The sequence below is a fragment of the Pararge aegeria genome, chromosome 4, assembly GCF_905163445.1.
Source record: "Pararge aegeria chromosome 4, ilParAegt1.1, whole genome shotgun sequence".
Taxonomy (NCBI): Eukaryota; Metazoa; Arthropoda; class Insecta; order Lepidoptera; family Nymphalidae; genus Pararge; species Pararge aegeria.
In genome coordinates this window covers 4,860,413-4,883,354 of record NC_053183.1, presented here as the reverse complement: position 1 = coordinate 4,883,354, position 22,942 = coordinate 4,860,413, and the positions used below count along the sequence as shown (strand labels likewise).

General features: G+C 35.1%; 1 protein-coding gene across 3 annotated transcripts in view; it reads right to left on the bottom strand.

The window, feature by feature from the left end:
- LOC120637697 (aquaporin AQPAe.a) overlaps positions 1 to 22,942 on the bottom strand; it is a 127,811-nt gene that overhangs the window by 14,152 nt on the left and 90,717 nt on the right. For all 3 annotated transcript variants that reach the window (XM_039909650.1, XM_039909652.1, XM_039909651.1), the window contains one exon: positions 4,529 to 4,672. In XM_039909650.1, the coding sequence (XP_039765584.1) occupies positions 4,529 to 4,672 (144 nt within the window). The remainder of the gene's footprint in view (positions 1 to 4,528; positions 4,673 to 22,942) is intronic.

The window sequence follows — 22,942 nt, the reverse complement described above, 5'->3', positions numbered from 1 at the left end:
AGGAAAATTGCAAACAATTTTACAATAAACTACCCATTGTCATCTTGGAGATGTCTCTCGAAAAGTTCAGTTTGTATTAAACGTAAGCTCATAGAAAAGTCCTTTTACAGTATAATGGACTACGTAATCGATAAAAAAGCTTGTGTCGGAATTGCTCTAACCAGGTTGTTCTTCTAATAATTTTAAATAACAATGTGAGATGGTGATAGCAAAAATTAACACCCGGCGAAGTTTTTAAGGGCTTCTTCTTAGACCAGGACGCGTTTGGAACCCTCGTAGCTTTACTTTTAAGTTTACGAATTTAGTTATCGCCATCAACTCACTTCTATGTCATATTTTACTGAGTACGCATCAAAAGTGTAATGTAATGTACGCATCAAAAGTCCCATCTATGTGCCTATTTGAATAAACAAATATTTGACTTTGACTTTTGACTTTGAATCCTCACGTAATGAACGCATTATAGGTGCCTTCTATGGGCCTACTTGAATAAAGATATTTTTGACTTTGACAAGGGATTAGGAGTTCTTGGATTCTTCAGCCGAGTCGTTGGGGACGTTTATAACCTTTTTTCTATGTTACTTTTATCAGGTCGGTACGCGCGTTTATCAGAGCGTCAAGTCACAGACAAGTGCAAACTTGTACCTAATATAATGGTAGTGATTGCTGAGGCTTGCTAAGGCCACACACCCAACGTTTATCGTGACGTTACATAATAGGTTATAGTGATAATTTATGAGTGATCATCTAGAGCGTTGTGATTGCACATCTCATCTACGAGTAGCATAAGTAGGTACCTGCGGCTTGCAAACGTATCGCGTCGGACTTTAATAGAAGCATATTCTTGAGGAAGGTTAAAGGCTATTTAACATATGTTATTTATTCAGTAGAAGGCGAGCTTTTTTGTAGAAGCGGTGATAGCCTAGTGGGTAAGGCTTCGGCTTTCCTTTCGTGCAGACTAAGTTCGAGCCCCGGCACGCACCACAAACTTTTCGGAGTTTCGTGCGTTTTTAAATTAAGCACTTTATATATTACTTAAGCCGTGATAGCCCAGTAGGTAGAAGCTCGACTTCACTTCCGGGGGGCGAGTTCGAATCCTAGCACGCACCTCTAACTTTTCTAAGTTATGTGCATTTTATGTAATTAAAATGTCACTTGCTTAAACGGTGAAGGAGAACATTGTGAGGAATGCCTGAGAGTTCTACATAATGTTCTGAAAGGTGTGTGTGAGTTCACCAATCCACACTGGGCCAGCGTGGTGGACTACGGCCTTAACCCCTTTTCATTGTGGGAGGAGATCCGTGCCCTGTAGTGGGTTTATGTGATGATGATGTTATATTACTTGCTTTAAACGATGAAGGATACCATCGTAGAAAGCCTGCATGCCCGAGAGTTCTCCATAATGTTCTCAATGGGCTGTGAAGTCTACCAATCCTCACTTGGCCAGCGTGGTAGACTATGGTCTACACCCTTCTCCGTCTGAAAGGTGACCAGTACCCCGTAGTGGGCCGGTGATGGATTGATGTTGATGTGAGTTTTTTTGTCTGAATGGCATCGTTGCCGGCGTTACTGCGCATGAGCCTTGAAACCTACTCAGGTTGATGGACACAGGACGGCGATTTGTTGGACCTGCTTTGTTTATAGGTACTGTAATTATATTAAAGAGGTATGGAAACTACGAACAAACGATCGAAAATGCACACTTACACAGATGCAGGCACCACCGAGGCCCCAAAGCTATGATCACAGGATTTTAGTCGGGGGGCCTAATCGGTGCGTGCTCTTTTGTGCGACACTTAGTATGGTTTCCCTACTGCTTTTATATATTTACCGTTATATAGGCGATGGTTTTTCTTTAACCATTAGGTGTTATTATTAAAAAAAATCATGCTACGACATTTAGACGTCCAGAAGTTGCACAAGGACAATGTCGCAAGGGTCCATGATGAAAGAAGGATACTTATTACAAAATAATGTTTGCGATTTCTGAAATGTATTTTATCTGAAATTAATAAAGGCTTTGAGTAAGGGCAATATAAAACAAGCGAAGCTACGGTCGATTAGCGATGGTTACCAAAAACGTGAGGCTCTCTCGTCAGCGAAGGTTGCTCCAGTTGTTCCTTTATTCTAAGATCATCAGTGTCAGGGCGAGCGGCAATTTTTCATGTCATCACAAGTGAGCTTGATTAAACGGCCGCTTTATATGGCGATTAGAATGTCGACGTCTTGTCGTATTTGGATGGGAAATGGTTAATTACATGTTGCGGTCACGTGAAGAGCAGTTTAAACTTGCATTTTATGTAATAGCTGTTGATCAACGAGCGGTATGTAATCTAAAACGATGGGTAATGTTGGAACCAGATTTTTTGGAGGCGTTATTAGATAGTGCTAGAGTTACCTATCACTCGAATAAATAGTTAAGTTCAAACACAATTATAAGGTATTTTTAATTATTATTGTGTTTTTATTTTTAAAGTTAGATAGTATGTATTACTCACACACATGCCAAAAAATTTCACATAATGTTTTCAATTTAGAACAAGTAATGAAACTACTAACTATGCTTTTTTACGGTTGTTTGCAAATGATTGAATCTTTTATGTAGGGAAAAGCGAGTTTGTGTCTCTGACTGGCTCTATTATTTATGGGACAGGGCAGTGGGCAGCGACCCTTCTTTCTGCATCTAAGGCAATGGGTTCGAGTCCCATTGATGTTTGTGTGATGAACATGTATGTTTTTTCGTGTCTGGGTGTTTATCTGTATATTATAGGTATTATATTCATTTAATATTCATCAGCTATCTTAGTGGCCATAACACAAGCTATGATTACTTTGGGCTAGATGGCGATGTGTATATCCTCGTAGTATATTTATTTATTTATTTATATTTATTCATGCTATTCTAGGAGCTAGTTCATGATATTTTTATCTGCGGTGTACACGATATATTTATTAACTGATGGCAATAGTAAGTTTATTCATTCAATATAGCCACTGACTACTTATAATATTAAAAAAAAAACGAATTGTGACAAATGTATTAAGTTTGGTATGAAATGAAAGTAATCTTTCTGAAGGTTCTACAGGAAAAACTATCCTTCCGTGTTTTTATTTTTCGAGAATGCCTAGTGGGTTTTTGGGGTATAGGTGTGTATTATAGCCAAATGTATAAGTAGAAAACTCTAGGTTCCATAGATATAAGTGGCCTCAGCGTAGGCGTAGTGAAAGTTGCGACGCTAAGAGGTGAATTATTTGCTCACGTAAAAAAATACTTTTTTTAAAATATATTTTTCTGTTCGCTATCGATAAACAATTTTTTCCCTTTTATTATTAGCTTTTTAAACTACCTTGAAATCTGTTTTGTATTTTTTTTTGTATCTTTATATTGGAGAATGTTGTTACGAAAGCGTTGTTTTGTTTGTTTTGGTTTAATCGAAAAATGGTGCAAATTCTTTTGAACACATTCTTAGCTGAACTAAATTGGCAGGTATAAAAGGCTTTTCACAATGGTCCTTGCGACACTATAATCAATCCATTATCGGCCCACTATATGGCACGGGTCTCCTCTCAAAATGAGAAATATTCTGGCTAGCGTCTTTGAAGACTGTTGTGGAGAATTCTCCGGCATGCAGGTTTCCTCACGATGTTAGCGTTAAAGCAAGTGCTATTATAATTTGCTTAACTCCGAAAAGTTACAGGTGTGTGATGGGTATCAAACCCCGCTCTTCAAGAAGACCCTAAGACCCCTAGGCTATCACCACTTCATACAATGCATACAGTGTTATATTTATACAGACTTTTACTCGTTATTTGTTATCTTTACGTGTTAAGAAAACAAAAAAAAAAACAGACTCTTCAAGTAGTAGGATACCAAAAGGTGGCTTTATCGATAAGTAGCAAATTCTCCATAATGTTCTCAACGGACTGTGAAGCCTACCAATCCGCACCACTTGGCCAGCGTGGTAGACTATGGTCTAAACCCTTCTCATTCTTAAAAGTGGCAATGCCCTATAGTGGGCCGATAATGGGTTGATGATTACATAGGCCTAAAGGGCATGGTTAAGTAATATTTTAAGAAAATAAAAAAACAGACTCTTCAATTAGTAGGACACCAAAAGGTGGCCTTATCGCTAAGTAGCAATTTCTACCAGGCCACCTTAGGATTCTTCACTCTTGGCTGCTGAGATGAATTGCATAGCGTTAGGCATAATAGGGGATTAAGGGGAAACAGTGCTCAACATCTTAGCCGACCTATTGTCAACCTCACCTACACGAGCCTTACGGCGACGGTAGTCAATCGGCTGCCATTGTACTCTTTGCTAAACAACGGACTAGTCTCTGGCGATCAATGGCGGTATATCCATACACCTAGCTACGAAACTGACTAGAAGAGGCAGCAGTGGCCTAGGGTCCAATAAACCCTAAAATAACTGGCGCAGAAGGCAACGGGAAACCACAGCGACTATTGTTCCATTAAAGTTACAAAGATGAATTCACCTTAGGTATGTATGTTCCATAAAGAACTTACCCGAATGAAAGCAGCACCAGCAGTGGCTCCCAGAGCCTGTACAACGATGTAGAAGATGGCTTTGAGCAGTTTGATGTCTCCCGCCGCGAACAGTCCGCATGTCACCGCCGGGTTTATGTGGCCGCCTGATACATGGCCGATGCCCTGTGACAAACAAAACACAACATTTAATATAAAGTTCGGAAGCAAGTAATATTAGACATTGATTTAATATATTACTCATAACTCATGTAAGCTCACTGATATTTGTTTTAATATTTTTATAAATCAGAACGCTTGCAAAACAAGTTCGCCGTGCGGTGGCCGCGAGTTACCCGTAGTTTGCATGCGGTTTGGTTTTTTGCCTTCTTTAATACTATGTCTCAATGATTAGTATCGGGATGGCAACGTGAACTGAAAGAGTCTTCTTTTTTTAAACAACTCTAATAATATGTAGCTATCATAAAATTAAGAAGAAACAGAAACCGTGTACACGACTAATATTGAAGCATCAAAAACTACTCCACTTTAGCAGTGTTTCTCGAACAGGCCATTAGTCACTTCATACCATTTAGCAGTTGACAGTTATTATTTCACCTCTAATGTTCTAAACATTTACCATAAAATGTTTTCACTAATTTTGCACCGCATATGCTTAATTCTGTGGTAGCGATACGGCTTCAGCTTCAGCTTCATTCGGCAACAGCTTCGCGTGCAAAACCAATTCGAACTGCGCTGGTTTTTCAAAAACAACTAAAGTCATTAGGATTTAAGGATTATTCAATAGATTGAATATTTATCTTTAGAATCTATAAACAATATGCCCAAATTGGGTAAATAATGCAGTCGGCACGAATAACCAAAGATGAATATAAATCAATCTCCAGTCAGTCCTAATCTTATACAAGACATATACCTAAATCACCTCTCCGACATTAAGCGCGGCTCTCAGAACTTCAGAAGCAATTAAATGCGCCGTCAGTTTACAAATACAGGTGAAGCTTAGTGTAAAACCGTGTTAGGTTATCAGCTTATGACGACTCCACTTATAAATCTATTAATGGGTCTAGCTTATATCCTATTGAAATCGGAAACTTATGGCTGACGGTTTATTTCCCACTCGCAATTAACACAAGTTATAACTTTAATTCTATTATAACCAATCTTTCTTTACCAATAGCCTATAAGATTTAATTTAATTTTTTTGGAGTGCAGTCAGCGGCGTGCATAGAGGGTATACATATGCATAGGGTATGTTCAGGGTATGCAGATACGAGTTATACAAAACTTAAGCATGGGCATTGTAAGAGTTATAAAAAGCCTACCCTTAAGTATTTATAACTCGTACTGTAGATTTTCTTTATTTTATATCATCTGTATACCCTGTGCATACCCTCTATGCACGCCACTGAGTGCAGTCACATTACGTTTATGTCGTACGCTTGGTTTGAGCATGCCGTTTCATAAAACAAAATTTTATAAGCATTCGTTCATTGTTCAAGCTACCGAACTGTGGAATGCACTCCCAATAAGCCTACGGCAGTCTAGGTCACTAGACATATTCAAACATGCTGTTAAAGCCATAAAGACGACATTTGGTGATTTATTCTTACTCATATTTAAGTTTATATATCTTATGTTACATATTAGATTATAATTTTTTTATATTTATTAATATTATTATTTGTTATGTGTTATTTGGATAAGTATTAGTGTGTAATTATTCGTAAGTATGTATGTATCAATACATCCCACCAATCGGTTTCCCTTGGTTTTCCTGATCTTAAGGTTGCCTGGAAGAGATCGCTACTAAGCGATAAGGCCGCTTTTATCCTACTTTTTAAGTTTCCTCGTGTTGTGTCCATTGTTTAGTTTATTTTCGTCGTGTCCGAATAAAGTGTATAAATAAATAAAAAATAAATACATAAGAGTTCACCGCTGGATTGAAAGCCTCTGCCAACGGAAGGGCTTGCCTTTAATCACCACGCTGGGTTGGACAGAGGGGTATGTGATTGACGGGAACAGAGGACGCTGTTGCCAGTCCTCCACTGTATTCCCTTAGTCGCCTCGTACGACACTAACGGGAAGAGGAAGGCTGTTGACAAAATATATTCTGATCTCCTATCACCCCACGGGCGGATAAACAAATTCCTTAATAGCCGGCAACGTATCAGTGCTCCTCTGGTGTTGCAGATGTTAATGGGCGATGGTGATCACTCAACATCAGCCCGTCTAGATTGGGCAGGAGACAATTATGTTCCCGGGGAAAGGATATAAATTTACCTTCTCCCACAGCTTTATCAACTCTCAGAGCACTGGCGCACAAGTGGAAATAATATCCAAATAATATATGTGTATTAATAAACGGGGGTACTCTTCTCCTATTATATCCCTTTTTAGGAGGGGATCGGGGGATATATTTTTTGTCTCCTGCCTGTGCTAGCCCTGCAGGTGACTCACCAGGTGAAAAAAACCTCACGCTACTAAAATCGACCACCTAACTTATTTACTTAGATACACTAACAACCTCCAGAAGACCGATTTGACTTAGTAGTGCTATCCCTATCTAAGGGAAGAGTATGAAAAAGATGGCACTATTAAAAGACGCACTAGTGAGAGGTTAAATATGCCAGCTTGATTTTGGCTAGATCGATTACTAATTTCGGGCGGAAGCAGCATTACAAACACATCTGTACCCGAGATGGTCTACATTAATTTATCACTAACTCAAATAAATAGATGTCAGTAGATAGTTGCGATGTATATTTATTAGTTTTGTCTTAACATTTATCTATCTACTCTTGTAGCCATTGCGATTAATTATTGCTTAGTTGAATTGCGTAATATCCGTTTTCGGTCAAAACATCACTTTCGAGTAAATTGCTTTATAGCCGCGCTCAAGTAGTACTAGAAGCTTTAGGTTAGAAAACTCTTAGTTTATTTGAAGCTCAAGAAGGTATCAAGGAGGTCAATAATATATGTCCCACTGTTGAGCACAAGTGTTCTCTGCCTTCCCCAGATGCGTCGCTGAGCCAAGTGAGCTAAGTACAAAAATACCTTAAACATTTAATATACTTTATATTATATACTATAAAGTTGTACAAAGCGTAAACAAGATATTATGTTATTCTTGACCATATTTCTGACTTAGGTAATCCGCTGCTTGTTGCTATGTTTTCTTAGTTATTTTTTTTAAGTTTTAGGATAAAATAAAAATTCAATGTGTATGCTCAATAATACTGATTATTTCAGTTATGTTAAATTAATTCAAGTCCCCATATAACTATACCTTACCATAAGTTTAACATATCATATCACCTATGTTTTTGAGTATTATGTAAGTTTATAATAGCATAAATATATTTCATAAATATAAATAGTAGCTATTATAGTATACTTAAACTTATATCGGTATTTTTGTAGTTAATATATAAATGTAGTAATATGTAAGTTTATTTTATTTTTTTGTAACATCCATCTATCCATGCACCATCCACTTTCTACTTTTTTATCGGCTTTGTACGCTCAGGTTGCCTTTAAAAGATCACTTTTAGTGATAAGGCCGCCTTTGCACCCCAGCACTAAGTATTACTACCTTTGTGTTTTCCATATTGTGTTGTGTTGCAATAAAGTTTTTCTATTTCTATTTTATTTCATAACCATGGTATGCAGTAAACGCCGCTTCTACACAATCTGTCTAAATCGTCGAAGTCGTGATCTACCGTTGATACATGACACATTTTATTTATGCAACTAAATATTGCTAGAGAACGTGGAGATGGAAAAGAGCGCAGAGCGTACACGCAGCATTTTACGTCGCGTTTTAGTTCGTTACGTTCTGAACTAGAATTAGGATTTGTATGGTTAAATTCTGGTCGTAAAGGGAATATTCCTTAGTGGTAAATATGTTCACATATGAGAAATCATGATACACCCATCGTTGCTAGATCGTGACTCAAAAGCGTAAGCTCGATGAGCAACACCGCACCTCTGACTTCCTTTGTAATGCTATGTCATAGGTCGGTACTATGAATGATTGTATCATCATTAAAATAAGGACAATATTATGCAGGATGTTTGAAGAACCTTTAGCAATCGTACCAGTTAAGTTATGCTCTCGACTTTAAAAAACCACGTCAATTATGCCTATCCAAAAAACCACCGGATATTGAAAGACAAATGGGGAAAAAATAGCGAAGCCATCCTGTAGAAGCTGTTCGCTTTTCCGGGATATAAAGAAGCCTATGAGCTATGCCAGACTATATTGTAGGTATCTCTGCCAAATTTTAGCCAAATCGGTTCTTTCGTTGTGGCGTAACAAACATCCATCTATACATACATCCATCCATCCATACATCTATTCTCACATACTTTCGCATTTATAATATTAGTTGGATGGCACGCATCATTCGATCGTTGTCCCATATGCCTTGCGACTTGCTGTTATCTGTAAATAATTCAAGATTTTTTTTTCGTGATGCCCGGACAGACAGACAGACAGACCAAAATTAAATAAAAATCTGTTTTGGACTCAGTATCGATTATAAAGCAACCCCCGGTCAAAATTTTCAAAATATATTTAATGTAAAGAAATCTTCCATTTACAGTTTTATAATAAGTATAGACTAGTACCTATTACCTGATAAGAAAGATTAAATAAACCATTGAGATAAACTACGATCAAATATTCGAATATGTTCTTACAATGAAATTCGTTTAACCCTTGCAGTTTATCCCGCTACCATGTTCACACTTGCCTGAGACCTCACTATAGCCTAGCTTGTAGTGGAATTAAAAACAAATGAAAAACTTCGATATTCGATTTTCAAATTTCGATATTGTACTTTATTACGGGTGCGATTATACATATAATTCCAGAACCTAAACCTCATTTATAAGTTAAGTAATAAAAAATATCACGTTGATATTAATTTTAAATACAATTCAATTAATAACAGCATTAACTAATTATTAACATTTAACAATTTCATTCGTTACGTTTATTTAATGGGATTCGGAAATAATAAAGATATTGCGAGCAATTAATGCCGATATCAAACATTGACCTGTCAAACTCACCGCTATGCAATATGAATGATACAGGTACATTCAAATGCGACACGACAGACCAGACATACGTTATTTACAACCTGAGTAACATTAGTTAATTAGTCCAAGAGCCCAAATACAATTTAGTCCCATTAAAGAATTTTCAAATTTGGTTAACTATCCCAAGCCAAAGAGCATATAGTTTAGTTCCAATAGTAATGTATTTTGTCTAATAGACTTGCACTTTATTGCAATTTCACATTGAATAAGAGTCTAATAAAATACTAAGGTTACAGACGCTCTTTTCACGTAGATCAACTACGTGAAAAGCACACCAAAACTACACAATATAATAATATGAGAGGTCACAAAAAAGGTTTGTCGCTAAGAGAATGAAGTGTGGCGATCCGCTTTTATATACGTTTGTCAACTAACTACTTAAACGTATCGTAGTTTTTCACGATGGTACGATTAATGATTGCATCTTCCAAATACATCTTTATAATGCCTCGAAACAAACTTCGTGTGGTTATAGATGAGATGAATAACTAACCAAGGTATTTTATATTCTTAACAATATAAACGTAGTAGACGTTCACGGTGGACTTATAAATGTTGGTCTACGATTTCTGGCAGGGGCAATTCGGGAATTTATAATTTATGATTTTTTCTTGTCCGGTCTGGTGAGAGGCTTTGCCATATGATTTACCGTCCTGGTACGAAGCCGATAGTGGTATAAGTTTAATATAACTGCAATACCCCCAACAGTATTGCCCATTTCTATCTTCGATAGCGAAATCACTACCATGTTACACGTTACTGTCAAGGGCTAAATGGTTTTGACATTTTAAAAAACTTAGACATTTTGTCTAGAGTTTCATGAAATTCATAGTTCCACATCGTGGGCTCTTCGATTATTATTTTTTATTCTGCTTCACGATAATGTACTAAAGATCAATGACACCGCGGAGGTGAACAGTTAATCTAACCGTGACACTGGGAATGCGAATTATATAATACTTTTGGAATAAATTAGACATTAAACAAATTAACATAGTAATTAAAAGTTAGACGTGAGCCTTCAATAAACTTAATTTGCTATTCAATGCTTCTATTTTTATATGTAAAAATATAAATATAAACCATAAAGTTGTCAAAGTTGATTAAGTAGGTCACAACTTTACATATAGCAAAAGATATGACCGGACAAGTTTGTCTATTGATCCACAAAAAATAAGTAAGTATACATACTGTAATGTGTATTTTATTCTTTGTTATTACGTAACATAGGTATACATACAACAAACAACAAATATTTCAGGTAAAAGGCGACCTTACACTAAAAGTGAAAGAAGCAATTTTTTTTTTTAATTTCAAGCAGTTACACAGCAAATTCAGATATTAAAAATCCACAACAAGTTGGGATTTAACCCAACTTGTAGTGGACATCCTAGTTAGGGGTCCACAGCGCTCAACTCAGCGTCAGGCAGGTGGAAAACTTCATCCTGAACCCTGACGCCGAAACAAACGCAGACGAAGTCAACGGTAACAGCTAGTATTGTGTAAAATTAAAAAAAAAGACGAAAGGACCAACGGGCAATACATATATGATACTTACCTACAGTAGATCAAAGGTATTACAGTAATTTTACTGCAGGTACTCTTACAGTAAAATTACTATAAGGTTCGCCAGCGAATCATTATCAAATCTCATATGTAATAAATTGCGTGGTCTCGTAACGGGTTCCATGTCGAAGGTACCAAGCCACGCCATGCGTACTCATATGCCCGCGGTCGCCGTACGATCAAGGGCGTCTACAATCCCTAACTTGACGTGGTTCAAGTTAGAGGCGTATAGGCTTACTAACTTAGATTATTTATAACATTGTAAGTAACGTCGAATTAGAATTCTATAACTGATTAATGTAATCATTCAAATGCGACACGACAGACCAGACATACGTTATTTACAACCTGAGTAACATTAGTTAATTAGTCCAAGAGCCCAAATACAATTTAGTCCCATTAAAGAATTTTCAAATTTGGTTAACTATCCCAAGCCAAAGAGCATATAGTTTAGTTCCAATAGTAATGTATTTTGTCTAATAGACTTGCACTTTATTGCAATTTCACATTGAATAAGAGTCTAATAAAATACTAAGGTTACAGACGCTCTTTTCACGTAGATCAACTACGTGAAAAGCACACCAAAACTACACAATATAATAATATGAGAGGTCACAAAAAAGGTTTGTCGCTAAGAGAATGAAGTGTGGCGATCCGCTTTTATATACGTTTGTCAACTAACTACTTAAACGTATCGTAGTTTTTCACGATGGTACGATTAATGATTGCATCTTCCAAATACATCTTTATAATGCCTCGAAACAAACTTCGTGTGGTTATAGATGAGATGAATAACTAACCAAGGTATTTTATATTCTTAACAATATAAACGTAGTAGACGTTCACGGTGGACTTATAAATGTTGGTCTACGATTTCTGGCAGGGGCAATTCGGGAATTTATAATTTATGATTTTTTCTTGTCCGGTCTGGTGAGAGGCTTTGCCATATGATTTACCGTCCTGGTACGAAGCCGATAGTGGTATAAGTTTAATATAACTGCAATACCCCCAACAGTATTGCCCATTTCTATCTTCGATAGCGAAATCACTACCATGTTACACGTTACTGTCAAGGGCTAAATGGTTTTGACATTTTAAAAAACTTAGACATTTTGTCTAGAGTTTCATGAAATTCATAGTTCCACATCGTGGGCTCTTCGATTATTATTTTTTATTCTGCTTCACGATAATGTACTAAAGATCAATGACACCGCGGAGGTGAACAGTTAATCTAACCGTGACACTGGGAATGCGAATTATATAATACTTTTGGAATAAATTAGACATTAAACAAATTAACATAGTAATTAAAAGTTAGACGTGAGCCTTCAATAAACTTAATTTGCTATTCAATGCTTCTATTTTTATATGTAAAAATATAAATATAAACCATAAAGTTGTCAAAGTTGATTAAGTAGGTCACAACTTTACATATAGCAAAAGATATGACCGGACAAGTTTGTCTATTGATCCACAAAAAATAAGTAAGTATACATACTGTAATGTGTATTTTATTCTTTGTTATTACGTAACATAGGTATACATACAACAAACAACAAATATTTCAGGTAAAAGGCGACCTTACACTAAAAGTGAAAGAAGCAATTTTTTTTTTTAATTTCAAGCAGTTACACAGCAAATTCAGATATTAAAAATCCACAACAAGTTGGGATTTAACCCAACTTGTAGTGGACATCCTAGTTAGGGGTCCACAGCGCTCAACTCAGCGTCAGGCAGGTGGAAAACTTCATCCTGAACCCTGACGCCGAAACAAACGCAGACGAAGTCAACGGTAACAGCTAGTATTGTGTAAAATTAAAAAAAAAGACGAAAGGACCAACGGGCAATACATATATGATACTTACCTACAGTAGATCAAAGGTATTACAGTAATTTTACTGCAGGTACTCTTACAGTAAAATTACTATAAGGTTCGCCAGCGAATCATTATCAAATCTCATATGTAATAAATTGCGTGGTCTCGTAACGGGTTCCATGTCGAAGGTACCAAGCCACGCCATGCGTACTCATATGCCCGCGGTCGCCGTACGATCAAGGGCGTCTACAATCCCTAACTTGACGTGGTTCAAGTTAGAGGCGTATAGGCTTACTAACTTAGATTATTTATAACATTGTAAGTAACGTCGAATTAGAATTCTATAACTGATTAATGTAATCTGTATATAAAAGAAAGTTGTGTTAGTTACACCATTTATAACTCAAGAACGGCTGGACCAATTTTTATGATATTTGATTTTTTGGATTCATATAAATAACGGATAGACTGGCATAAGATAGTAAGTATTAAATTATAACATTCATAAAAAAAATGGTCCGCGGTACTAAGTTCGCCGGGACAGCTAGTAATTGTATATCGAAATAATATTTTATGTTTTAAGTTGACATGTTTTCATATTTTATACCTATTTTAATTTCTTTATTAGTTTTAATAATACTTTTATTTGACCAAAATAATTTACATTCAATTAATAACGGAATTAAAATAATTTCGATTAATTTATTGCAATGCCCCGGCGGGGTGTCATGTAATCTCTTATGTGTGTAGATGAATGCAATCAATTAATAAACAATAAACAAATGACTATAGAAATATAATTTTACTTATTTATTTTTTTACTGAATTCCTCAACAAAATATGAGACAAAAATGTTATCTAATGACAAAGAGTAACTTAATAACAATTTTCTTGTCTATCGAAAAACGGTGATGAAATTTTGTTGTATTAATTTACGTTTACTCCGCAGAAAAATTGGCCGCACTTCAATCCTATGTATATATAACATTGATCTACATACACTCCTCTTTTACCATTTTAACTTCTCGGACAGCTAAGTGCCCTCTAGAGATATTGTTTTCCTTTTTCGGTTCTTTTTAGGTAATCTTATCTTAGAAAAACTACAAGAGTTCTCCTATAAACTTCACTGTCAACTTGATTAAAAAAAATAAGCATAATGTTCATTGTATGTGGACATTATTTTATACACAACAGCAGTTGCTAGTGATACATTTTTTCGATAACATATTTCAAACATATTTATTTTGGCCCCAAATAAATACCTTAGTTAAAACACTTAAAATCCTATAACTTGCGACCCTAGACAACGGTAACACACATTACACGCCCGCGTTGGTCTCCATGTATCCGACACGCGCCGGATGTATTTATCTGTTTTTACCGATAAATAGTACAACAATATAAATTCATTGCAATTACTTCATTTTGTGCAGTGTTATTATGAATTTATTTTATTAGTGGGTTATTTTTGTATGTACATAGTTTATATTGTAGTATTATTATAATTATTGGAAAAAAAAATTAACACTTTTAAACCTTTCATGATGTATAAATAATGGAAATAAAAAAAGGCCGTCACGGGACGCCTAGCAGATGTGAAATATTTAAACTATTTAGTCAATATGCCTAAAAGCAATGTGAGCATAAAGGATGGTTTATTTAATGAATAAAAACAAAATATTCAAATGCATATTTAGAAAAAAATATTGTAAATGTTAAAATAAATGTTTTAAACCCACTATGACAACACGCTTCAGGGGATCTTGTAATAAGCTAACATTTGTAACAATAAATTTAGGTACACGAAAACTAACATACTAACATTTAACTAGCTTAGGTATGTAAATGTAAGTTACAAGAAATAAAAGGCTTTTATTTTATTTATGACAACACGCCAACTCGCCTGACCTGCATATAATGTTTTTGGTCAAAAATACTACAAGAAACGTCAAGATTTTTGTAATAACTCCACCACCTCTATAATACGAGATGCTATTAAGAAACGAACCAGTTGATCATTTCTAATATCAACGTTTTATCGTTTAACAATCTAAGGGTCAATCTGGCTATTCAGCCTATAGGTCTACTTAGGTACCTACGATAATACTGATCTAGAACATTTTAATTCAAATGCCCTACATCAGTTAAAAAAAAACACACACACTTAGACACTAATATACTTATTACTGACCAGGCAATCTATCGCATCGGTAATAAGCATTACTTACATTCACCAGAGACTGTTTCTAATATAATTCGCATTGCTTTAGAAAAACTAGATCGGTGAATTAAGTTGCATACGTGCGTGAGCAGCTCAATGTATGTTGACATTACATTTTACAGTTAATCGTACAATTTACAGGTACAGTTATTCCGAATGTTCCACATATTGACCCCACGCTATCCGCGTAAATATATATATTTTTTGTTTGCTGCCTGTTGTTCCATACATTATCTAGTAACGGTATTTTCATAAATGTGCAGAAGATATTCTTAATTGTCACTGTAGGAAATGCGAAAGTGCGTTGGTGTTTTTGTCTTTCGATCAACAGAGCAACAGATTGGTGTTATTTATTTTATATATGTACACGTTGTTTGTGTAGTTAATTTGGTCGGTATTTATCTGTATTTATGTATATTATTCATAAACATATTCATCAGTCATCTTAGTACTCTTGGCTACGCTAACTTTGGGGCTAGATAGCGATGTGTTTATTGTCGATATGTATTATATTTATAGGCATTTTTTTATTACTCGTATTCCACCACAAGTTAGCTCTTGACTGTATCGCCAGTTACCATCAGTTGAGAGTGCTTACCTTATAGTCAGTGATGATGCAGTCTAAGATGGTAACCTGTGAGGGGTAGAACTGCAGTTATATTATACCCATACCCCTAAGCGGTTTCTACGCGGCATCGTACCAGAACGGTTCATCGCTAGGCGGCACGTCTTTGACATATCACGACCAGACCAGATCATACCGGAAAAAATCAGAAATAAGATTTTTTCCAAATTACCGTCTGCTTGGGATTTAACCCGGGTCCTACAGTTAATCAATAATAATAAGCTACTCTTGATCCTAAAAAAATTGACGGCTCTTACGATAATCGCAGTTCTCATATGATATACATTATTATTTTCTTGTTCATTTTTAACAAAAAAATATGTTTATTAGTTACAGTTCAATGGCGTCATTGTATCATTGACTTTTATTAATAAGATGACACTAAGTAACTCAATGTAAAGTGAGTTGAACGAATTAGCGATGTCAACAGTTAATTAACTGAGTTATAGGCTCGCGGCCTTTGTTGCTAAACATCACTATATTTATATGCGTAGATTTATGGTTATTTACAATGATTTAACATATTTGCCGATTTTATCATGGATAAACAGCGTTCAGGAAGATAAATAAATAAATATATATACTACGACAATACACTCATCGCCATCAATCCCCAAAGTAAGCGTAGCTTGTGTTATGGGTACTAAGATGGCTGGTGAATATTTTTATGATGAATACACATAAATACTTATAAAATACAGATTAACACCCAAACACTGAGAAGCATTCATGTTTATCACACAAACATTTTCCAGTTGTGGGAATCTTGGACTCAGAAAGCAGGGTCGCCAATAATTAAATCCAATTTTCGCAACAGTGTATGCCAATTCAATTAATTAAAATGCGTAAATATACGTCTGATAGAAACTGTCGCATAGGTATTTCTTACAAGCTGTTTATTCGCTTTTGCTTTGGAAGCAAGATGGAAAGCACTTTACTCTCACTTAGTTAAAAAGTGGATGCCGGAAAGAAATTCTACAACTTAGTGGTCATTAGAAACGAGGATGCATAATATCATCGTATTCATCATATCTCGTCGTCTTCTCCTCCTACAATGAGAAGGGGTTAAGGCAGTAGTCCACCACGCATGCCCAGTGCGGATTGGTGGACTCCACACACCTTGGAGATCATTATGGAGAACTCTCACGCATGCAGTTCAGGACGTTTTCCTTCACCGTTGAAGCAAGTGATATTTTAATTGCATTCAACACACGTTACTTAGAAAAGTCCTAAACGCGTTTGTAGAATAAAAGTTGAATAAAAATACAGATATTTAACTACCTAACGTTATAATTACACTATTAATTTATAAAATCTTATCTTATATATCATATATAGTAGGTGTATATATGCATGTCTTGTTACGGATCTCATTAATAAGTACCACACACATAGCGCATAGTCATTCGCAAAGAGTACGCCCTTTAACATCTAACATCAAATACCAATAGAACTCTATCATGGTCATCTTACGACATAGTATTGGGAGTTAAGAGCCTTTCTGTCTTTTCCCTGGTACTTTTACTTAAGGTTTTTATGTTAGTGCCTAGGTGGTGTAGTGGTTATTGTTTGTACGGGTCGCGAGGTTCTGGACATGATAAAATAGTGTATGTGAAAAATAGTTAAAAAAATTACTGGTGAATGTAATTAAATTGTGAAAAACTTTTCAGCGTTTCAGTTTTATTAGTATAATGTTTGAGGGAGTCAGAGTACAGCAATATGCTGGGCAGCGTGGTGGACTACGACCTCCTCTTCATTGTGGGAGGAGACCCGTGACATGTAATGATGATATTTATGAGCTAGGTTTTGTTAGCCCGCGGCTTTGTGTAACGTAGATTTTTGTTTTATCAATTCAGATTGTCCTTGCCTTTAACTTATTTTTACAACTCTAGGGAATAATACCTACTTTTGGATGACCTATGTACTGTTCAGTTCCCCTGACATCACCTGAGTTGCCATGCCCACGGTTGAGTAGTTAAGTCGTGAAAGCGTACCAAACTCACTTTCGCATCTTTAATATCAGTGAGATGTAACTCTAGTAGTATCATATTTTGTATTTAAGTTATCTGTAGTTTCAGCAATACTATAATAAAAAAACAAAAAAAAAATCCAGGCTAGTTAGTTGTGGGCTCTTCTTAGACCAGGGTGCGTTTGGAGCCTTCGTAGCTTTAGGTTTCATTACCTCACAATTATATAAACATACTCGTACATGTATGAACGCTTCATAAGTGCCTGTGATAGGCCTACAAGCAACATAAATTGGATAACTAAATGTATATAATCTGGACTTTAGTCAAAGGCTAACTTATAGTGAAATAAAATAAAAAATATTATATTTTTACGATGGATTAATCTCTGGTCGTATTATAAAGTTTCACAGTTTTAATCCCCGTTCTTTAATTTAAAAACTAAACAAACCCAAATATTTTTAGCTGTAAAATAGTAAATGCCGTAAGCATAAGCAGGTCTTTATAGAATCAGCAGGTCAGGTAGAATGGAAGCAGCCAGCCTCGCTCTCATCTCCCGCAAGATAGCAAAATGATTGTAAATGTTGATGTTGGAAAAGAGCAACTACTGAGTTTCTTGCCGGCTCTTCTCGGTAGAATCTGCTTTCCGAACCGGTGGTAGAGTCACACAAACATGCATACTTGACGTTTCAAAAGTGCTTATAAAGTAGGCCTACTTGAAATAAATGAATTTGAATTTTTTTTTTTTTGAATTTTTTAACCACAACTAATTTAACCACGACTAAAATGATTTTAAAAGTTAAAACCTGTGTTGTAGAATGTTACGGATAATACACCGTGCAGGATCCAGCGTTTAATCAAAAATTTAGCAAAAGTATAAAACTGCAACAACTGTGTCCAAAGATGCCTCAGGAGCAGGGCACCAGGCGCTTTTTTTTTTTAGTGAAAAACGAATTTGAATTTATGTTTTTTAAGAAAACAAACAGCTAATACCAAGTTTCCTCGTTCTAAGCCAAGTGAATATTTAGCTTGTTACATGTTATAAAACTTTTTCTCTTCGATATTGTGTGTGCACATCTATTAAATAATGATCGAAGCCTAGAGCCGTTACTTTTGATATATTAGCATAGTTATTCCAGTGTCTCTGTGTGTCAGATCGTAACTAATGGTGTAAGGTTATCTGCTATTAGCTGTGCCTCGTAAATCCAGCTTGTCAGCCCGCTACACCTACGGCTTGAGCTGTTTAGTGTATTTACATATGGACGTAAACTATAGAGTTAATGCACTGCATATACGCGTACATGTTCATAAAACTAATGATTATTGATAAGAGTTAAGTAATACGATCTGATTGTTTTTTTGATTGGTTTTTGATACATGAACAAAACAATCGATAAGCTTTATCGTTGCACTATAAGTGTAAACAAAAGGGTAAATGTCAATCTCTGTTGAAGGCTGATACATTTAACAGTATATAATGATAAAGCTGAAGAGTTTTTTTGAATGTGCTTATATTATAAAAGATTTGTCACTGCCATTCGGATTTGAAAAATCATTTAAATTGCTATTTGAAGTCTACATAACTTTTTATATTTTAAATTTTATACGAGTGTTTGTCATTTTTGCAGTCATTTCCTTAGGTATGAATTCGTATTTAGATCAACGAGTAGAATAATAATAAAAATGGATGAATTAATTTCTACAAATTCCATTCCCAGACTCATTAAAAATCGAATATGTCGGATATGAAAAGGAGAATAGGCATGAAACAAAATGAATTAATTGAGAAACATAGCAAAGGAAATTTATTTAATAATGTAGATCATAATACCATTAGTCTCAAAAACCTTGATTTTTTTATAGAGTAGATTAGGTAGGGTTTAGAGTGTAGTGCTTAAGTTTTTCAGCTTTATCTTGTATCTTCCATATATACCAATCGTGCGCTGTATGTAATCAAGTTATGTTTCTACATATTTTTATTTTTTTGATATTTGAGATATTCATGAGTTTTTGTTTATTGTTTTTGGACACATCGTGAGGAAACCTGCATGCCTGTGAGTTCTCCATAATGTTCTCAAAGGTGTGTTGAGTTCACCAATCCGCACTGGGCCAGCGTGGTGGACTATGGCCTTAACCCCTTCACATTGTGGGACGAGACCCATGTCCTGTAGTTGGCCGGTAATATGTTTATATGATGATGATTTTTTATATTAAGTTATAGTGAATGAAATTATTATGTATTAAGATATTGCATTTCCTATCACGTAACGTTATACAGCTTACTTCTTTATAAACTTTCATTTTATGTAAATATGGTCATTTTACAATAGTAAATTAATATATAAACTTTCCTGATCGGGTAATAAAAACGATATTAGATAAAAAGAGCATCAAAATCTCTGAATGGAGATTGACATAAAAACGACTGCATTCTCGGTTTTATGTTTGTTTTATGTTATCGTTTATCGTTAAAGTTATTAAGTAAGCCAATGAACTAATAAATGGTTGACATAAAGATATAAAACTACTCGTAAGTACAGAAGCTCCTATTACATCTAGAGTAGGGTGGCGCAAAAAAAAACGACTATTTTTTTTTTTGAGTCTCGGATGAAAAAATGTTAGTTTTTGATGTTTTAAGAGCCCTCTCCAAAGGACAGCTCAAAAAAAAATTTTTAAGAGGTCACTCCAAATTTTTTTAAATTTCGAAAATCGTCGAAAATCGATTTTTTTTTTTTTTTAATTTTTTTTCTCGTTACGGTATAATTTTATAGACCAAAAAAAAATAAGTTTCTGAAAGTTTCAGTTAAAAATTTTAATTTTGAAAGGTCGCTCTTAATTTTTTTTAATTTATTAGTAAATGACTTTAGATTTTTTCGAGTGACCTTTTAATATTAAAATTAAAATTCCGGCCATTTTTTTTCCTTTATTTAGTACAATATTAAGTAATTAATTCTGAAACTAAATTTCAAATTATAACCGATTTTAACTTTATTTAGATCGATATCATATATTATTTATTATTTATTATTTATATATATATATATTATATATATATTACAAACAAAGTTCATTAAAATACTGTAAAAATGTTGTAGTTGATTAAATAAAATGATAAAATTAGAAAAAAATTGTGTTTTTTTTGTTATCCTTGATTTTTAGTTCATCTCGTGGTGTATTTTTATAGATTATTGTACTAAATAAAGGAAAAAAAATGGCCGGAATTTTAATTTTAATATTAAAAGTCACTCGAAAAAATCTAAAGTCATTTACTAATAAATTAAAAAAAATTATGAGCGACCTTTCAAAATTAAAATTTTTAACTGAAACTTTCAGAAACTTATTTTTTTTGGTCTATAAAATTATACCGTAACGAGAAAAAAAATTTAAAAAAAAAAAAATTCGATTTTCGACGTTATTCGAAATTTAAAAAAATTTGGAGTGACCTCTTAAAAATTTTTTTTTGAGCTGTCCTTTGGAGACGGCTCTTAAAACATCAAAAACTAACATTTTTTCATCCGAGACTCAAAAAAAAAAAATAGTCGTTTTTTTTGCGCCACCCTATCTAGAGTAATAAATTCACTATCAAAATTTCATCGGTACTTTCAAAACACGTAATTTTTTTGAATCGCTGTCTTCTTAAAGGGAACTCCAGCTAGATAATCTTTTGTAACTGACCAGTTAGTAAATGTGCAGATTGCAGATGTAACATATTATGCACAAGGCAATAACGGAAGTCCATCACCATATTCATCATCATCATCATCATCATATCAACCCATAACCGGCCCACTACAGAGCACGGGTCTCCTCCCACAATGAGAAGGGGTTAAGGCCTTAGTCCACCGCGCTGGCCCAGTGCGGATTGGAATTTCACCGTTTAAGCAAGTGATATTATAATTTTTTTAAACGTACGTAACTAAGAAAAGTTAGAGGTGCGTGCTGGGATTCGAACTCGGCCCCCCGAAAGTGAATTCGAGCCAATGCGCTATCACTGCTTTCGCTTGTTTTTAAAACAAGGTTAACAAAAACTCATTAGAGATATGGGATTAGTGCAGCTGCCATACATATAGACGGCCGATTGGCGCAGTGGGCAGCGACCATGCTTTCTGAATCCAAGGCTGTGGGTTCCATTCCCACAACTGCAAAATGTTTGTGTGATGAACATGAATGCTATTCAATACCTGAGTGTTTATAAATAAATAAAATAACTAAATAAATATACTGCGATACACACATCGCCATCTAGCCCCAAAGTTTATCTGTATATTATAAGTATTTATATATGTTCTGCATAAAAATATTCATAAGTCATTTTAGTAGGTACCCATGTAGCATGCACAGTAGCGATATGTGTACTGCCGTGGTATATTTATTTATTAATTTATATTTTCTTGTTAGTAAATGAATAAAGAAGCGGTGATAGCCGTGTGGGTGAGGCTTCGGCTTTCCTTTCGTGGGGACCGAGTTCGAGTTCGCACCACTGACTTTTCGGAGTTTTGTGCGTTTTTAATCGAAGCAATTTATATATAACTTGCTTTTAAACCTGAAGGAAAACATTGTGAGGAAACCTGCATGCCTGAGAGTTCTCCATAATGTTCACAACAGCGTGTGGAGTCCACCCTTCCGCACTTGGCCTTAACCCCTTCTCATTGTGGGAGGAGGTATAATAATAATAAAAAATAATGATAAAGCCAAGACAATACACATCGCCATCTAGCACCAAAGTAAGCGTAGCTTGAGTTATGTGTACTAAGAAGACTGTTGAACATTTTTATGAATAATATACATAAATATGTACTTATAAAATATAGATAAACACCCAGACACTGAAAAACTTTCATGTTCATCGCACCAACATTTTCTGACCCAATGTCAATGAAATTTATAAAGATTTTAATTGCCTTAATTGAAGTAGAGCGCATATAGTAGGCCTGTTTTACATAGAACAACTTCAGATATTGCACAATGCACTGCAGAAAGGCGTCAAGCTGGCTGGGAACGAAACCTGAACGGTTGCATATGCATGTGGTTTTAACATTGATTTGATTATGACTTCATTATATTATGCAGGTATATGAGCAGTGCTAGCAGCTAAAATGCGGCGATAGTTCAGTGGTGAAGAGTTGATGAC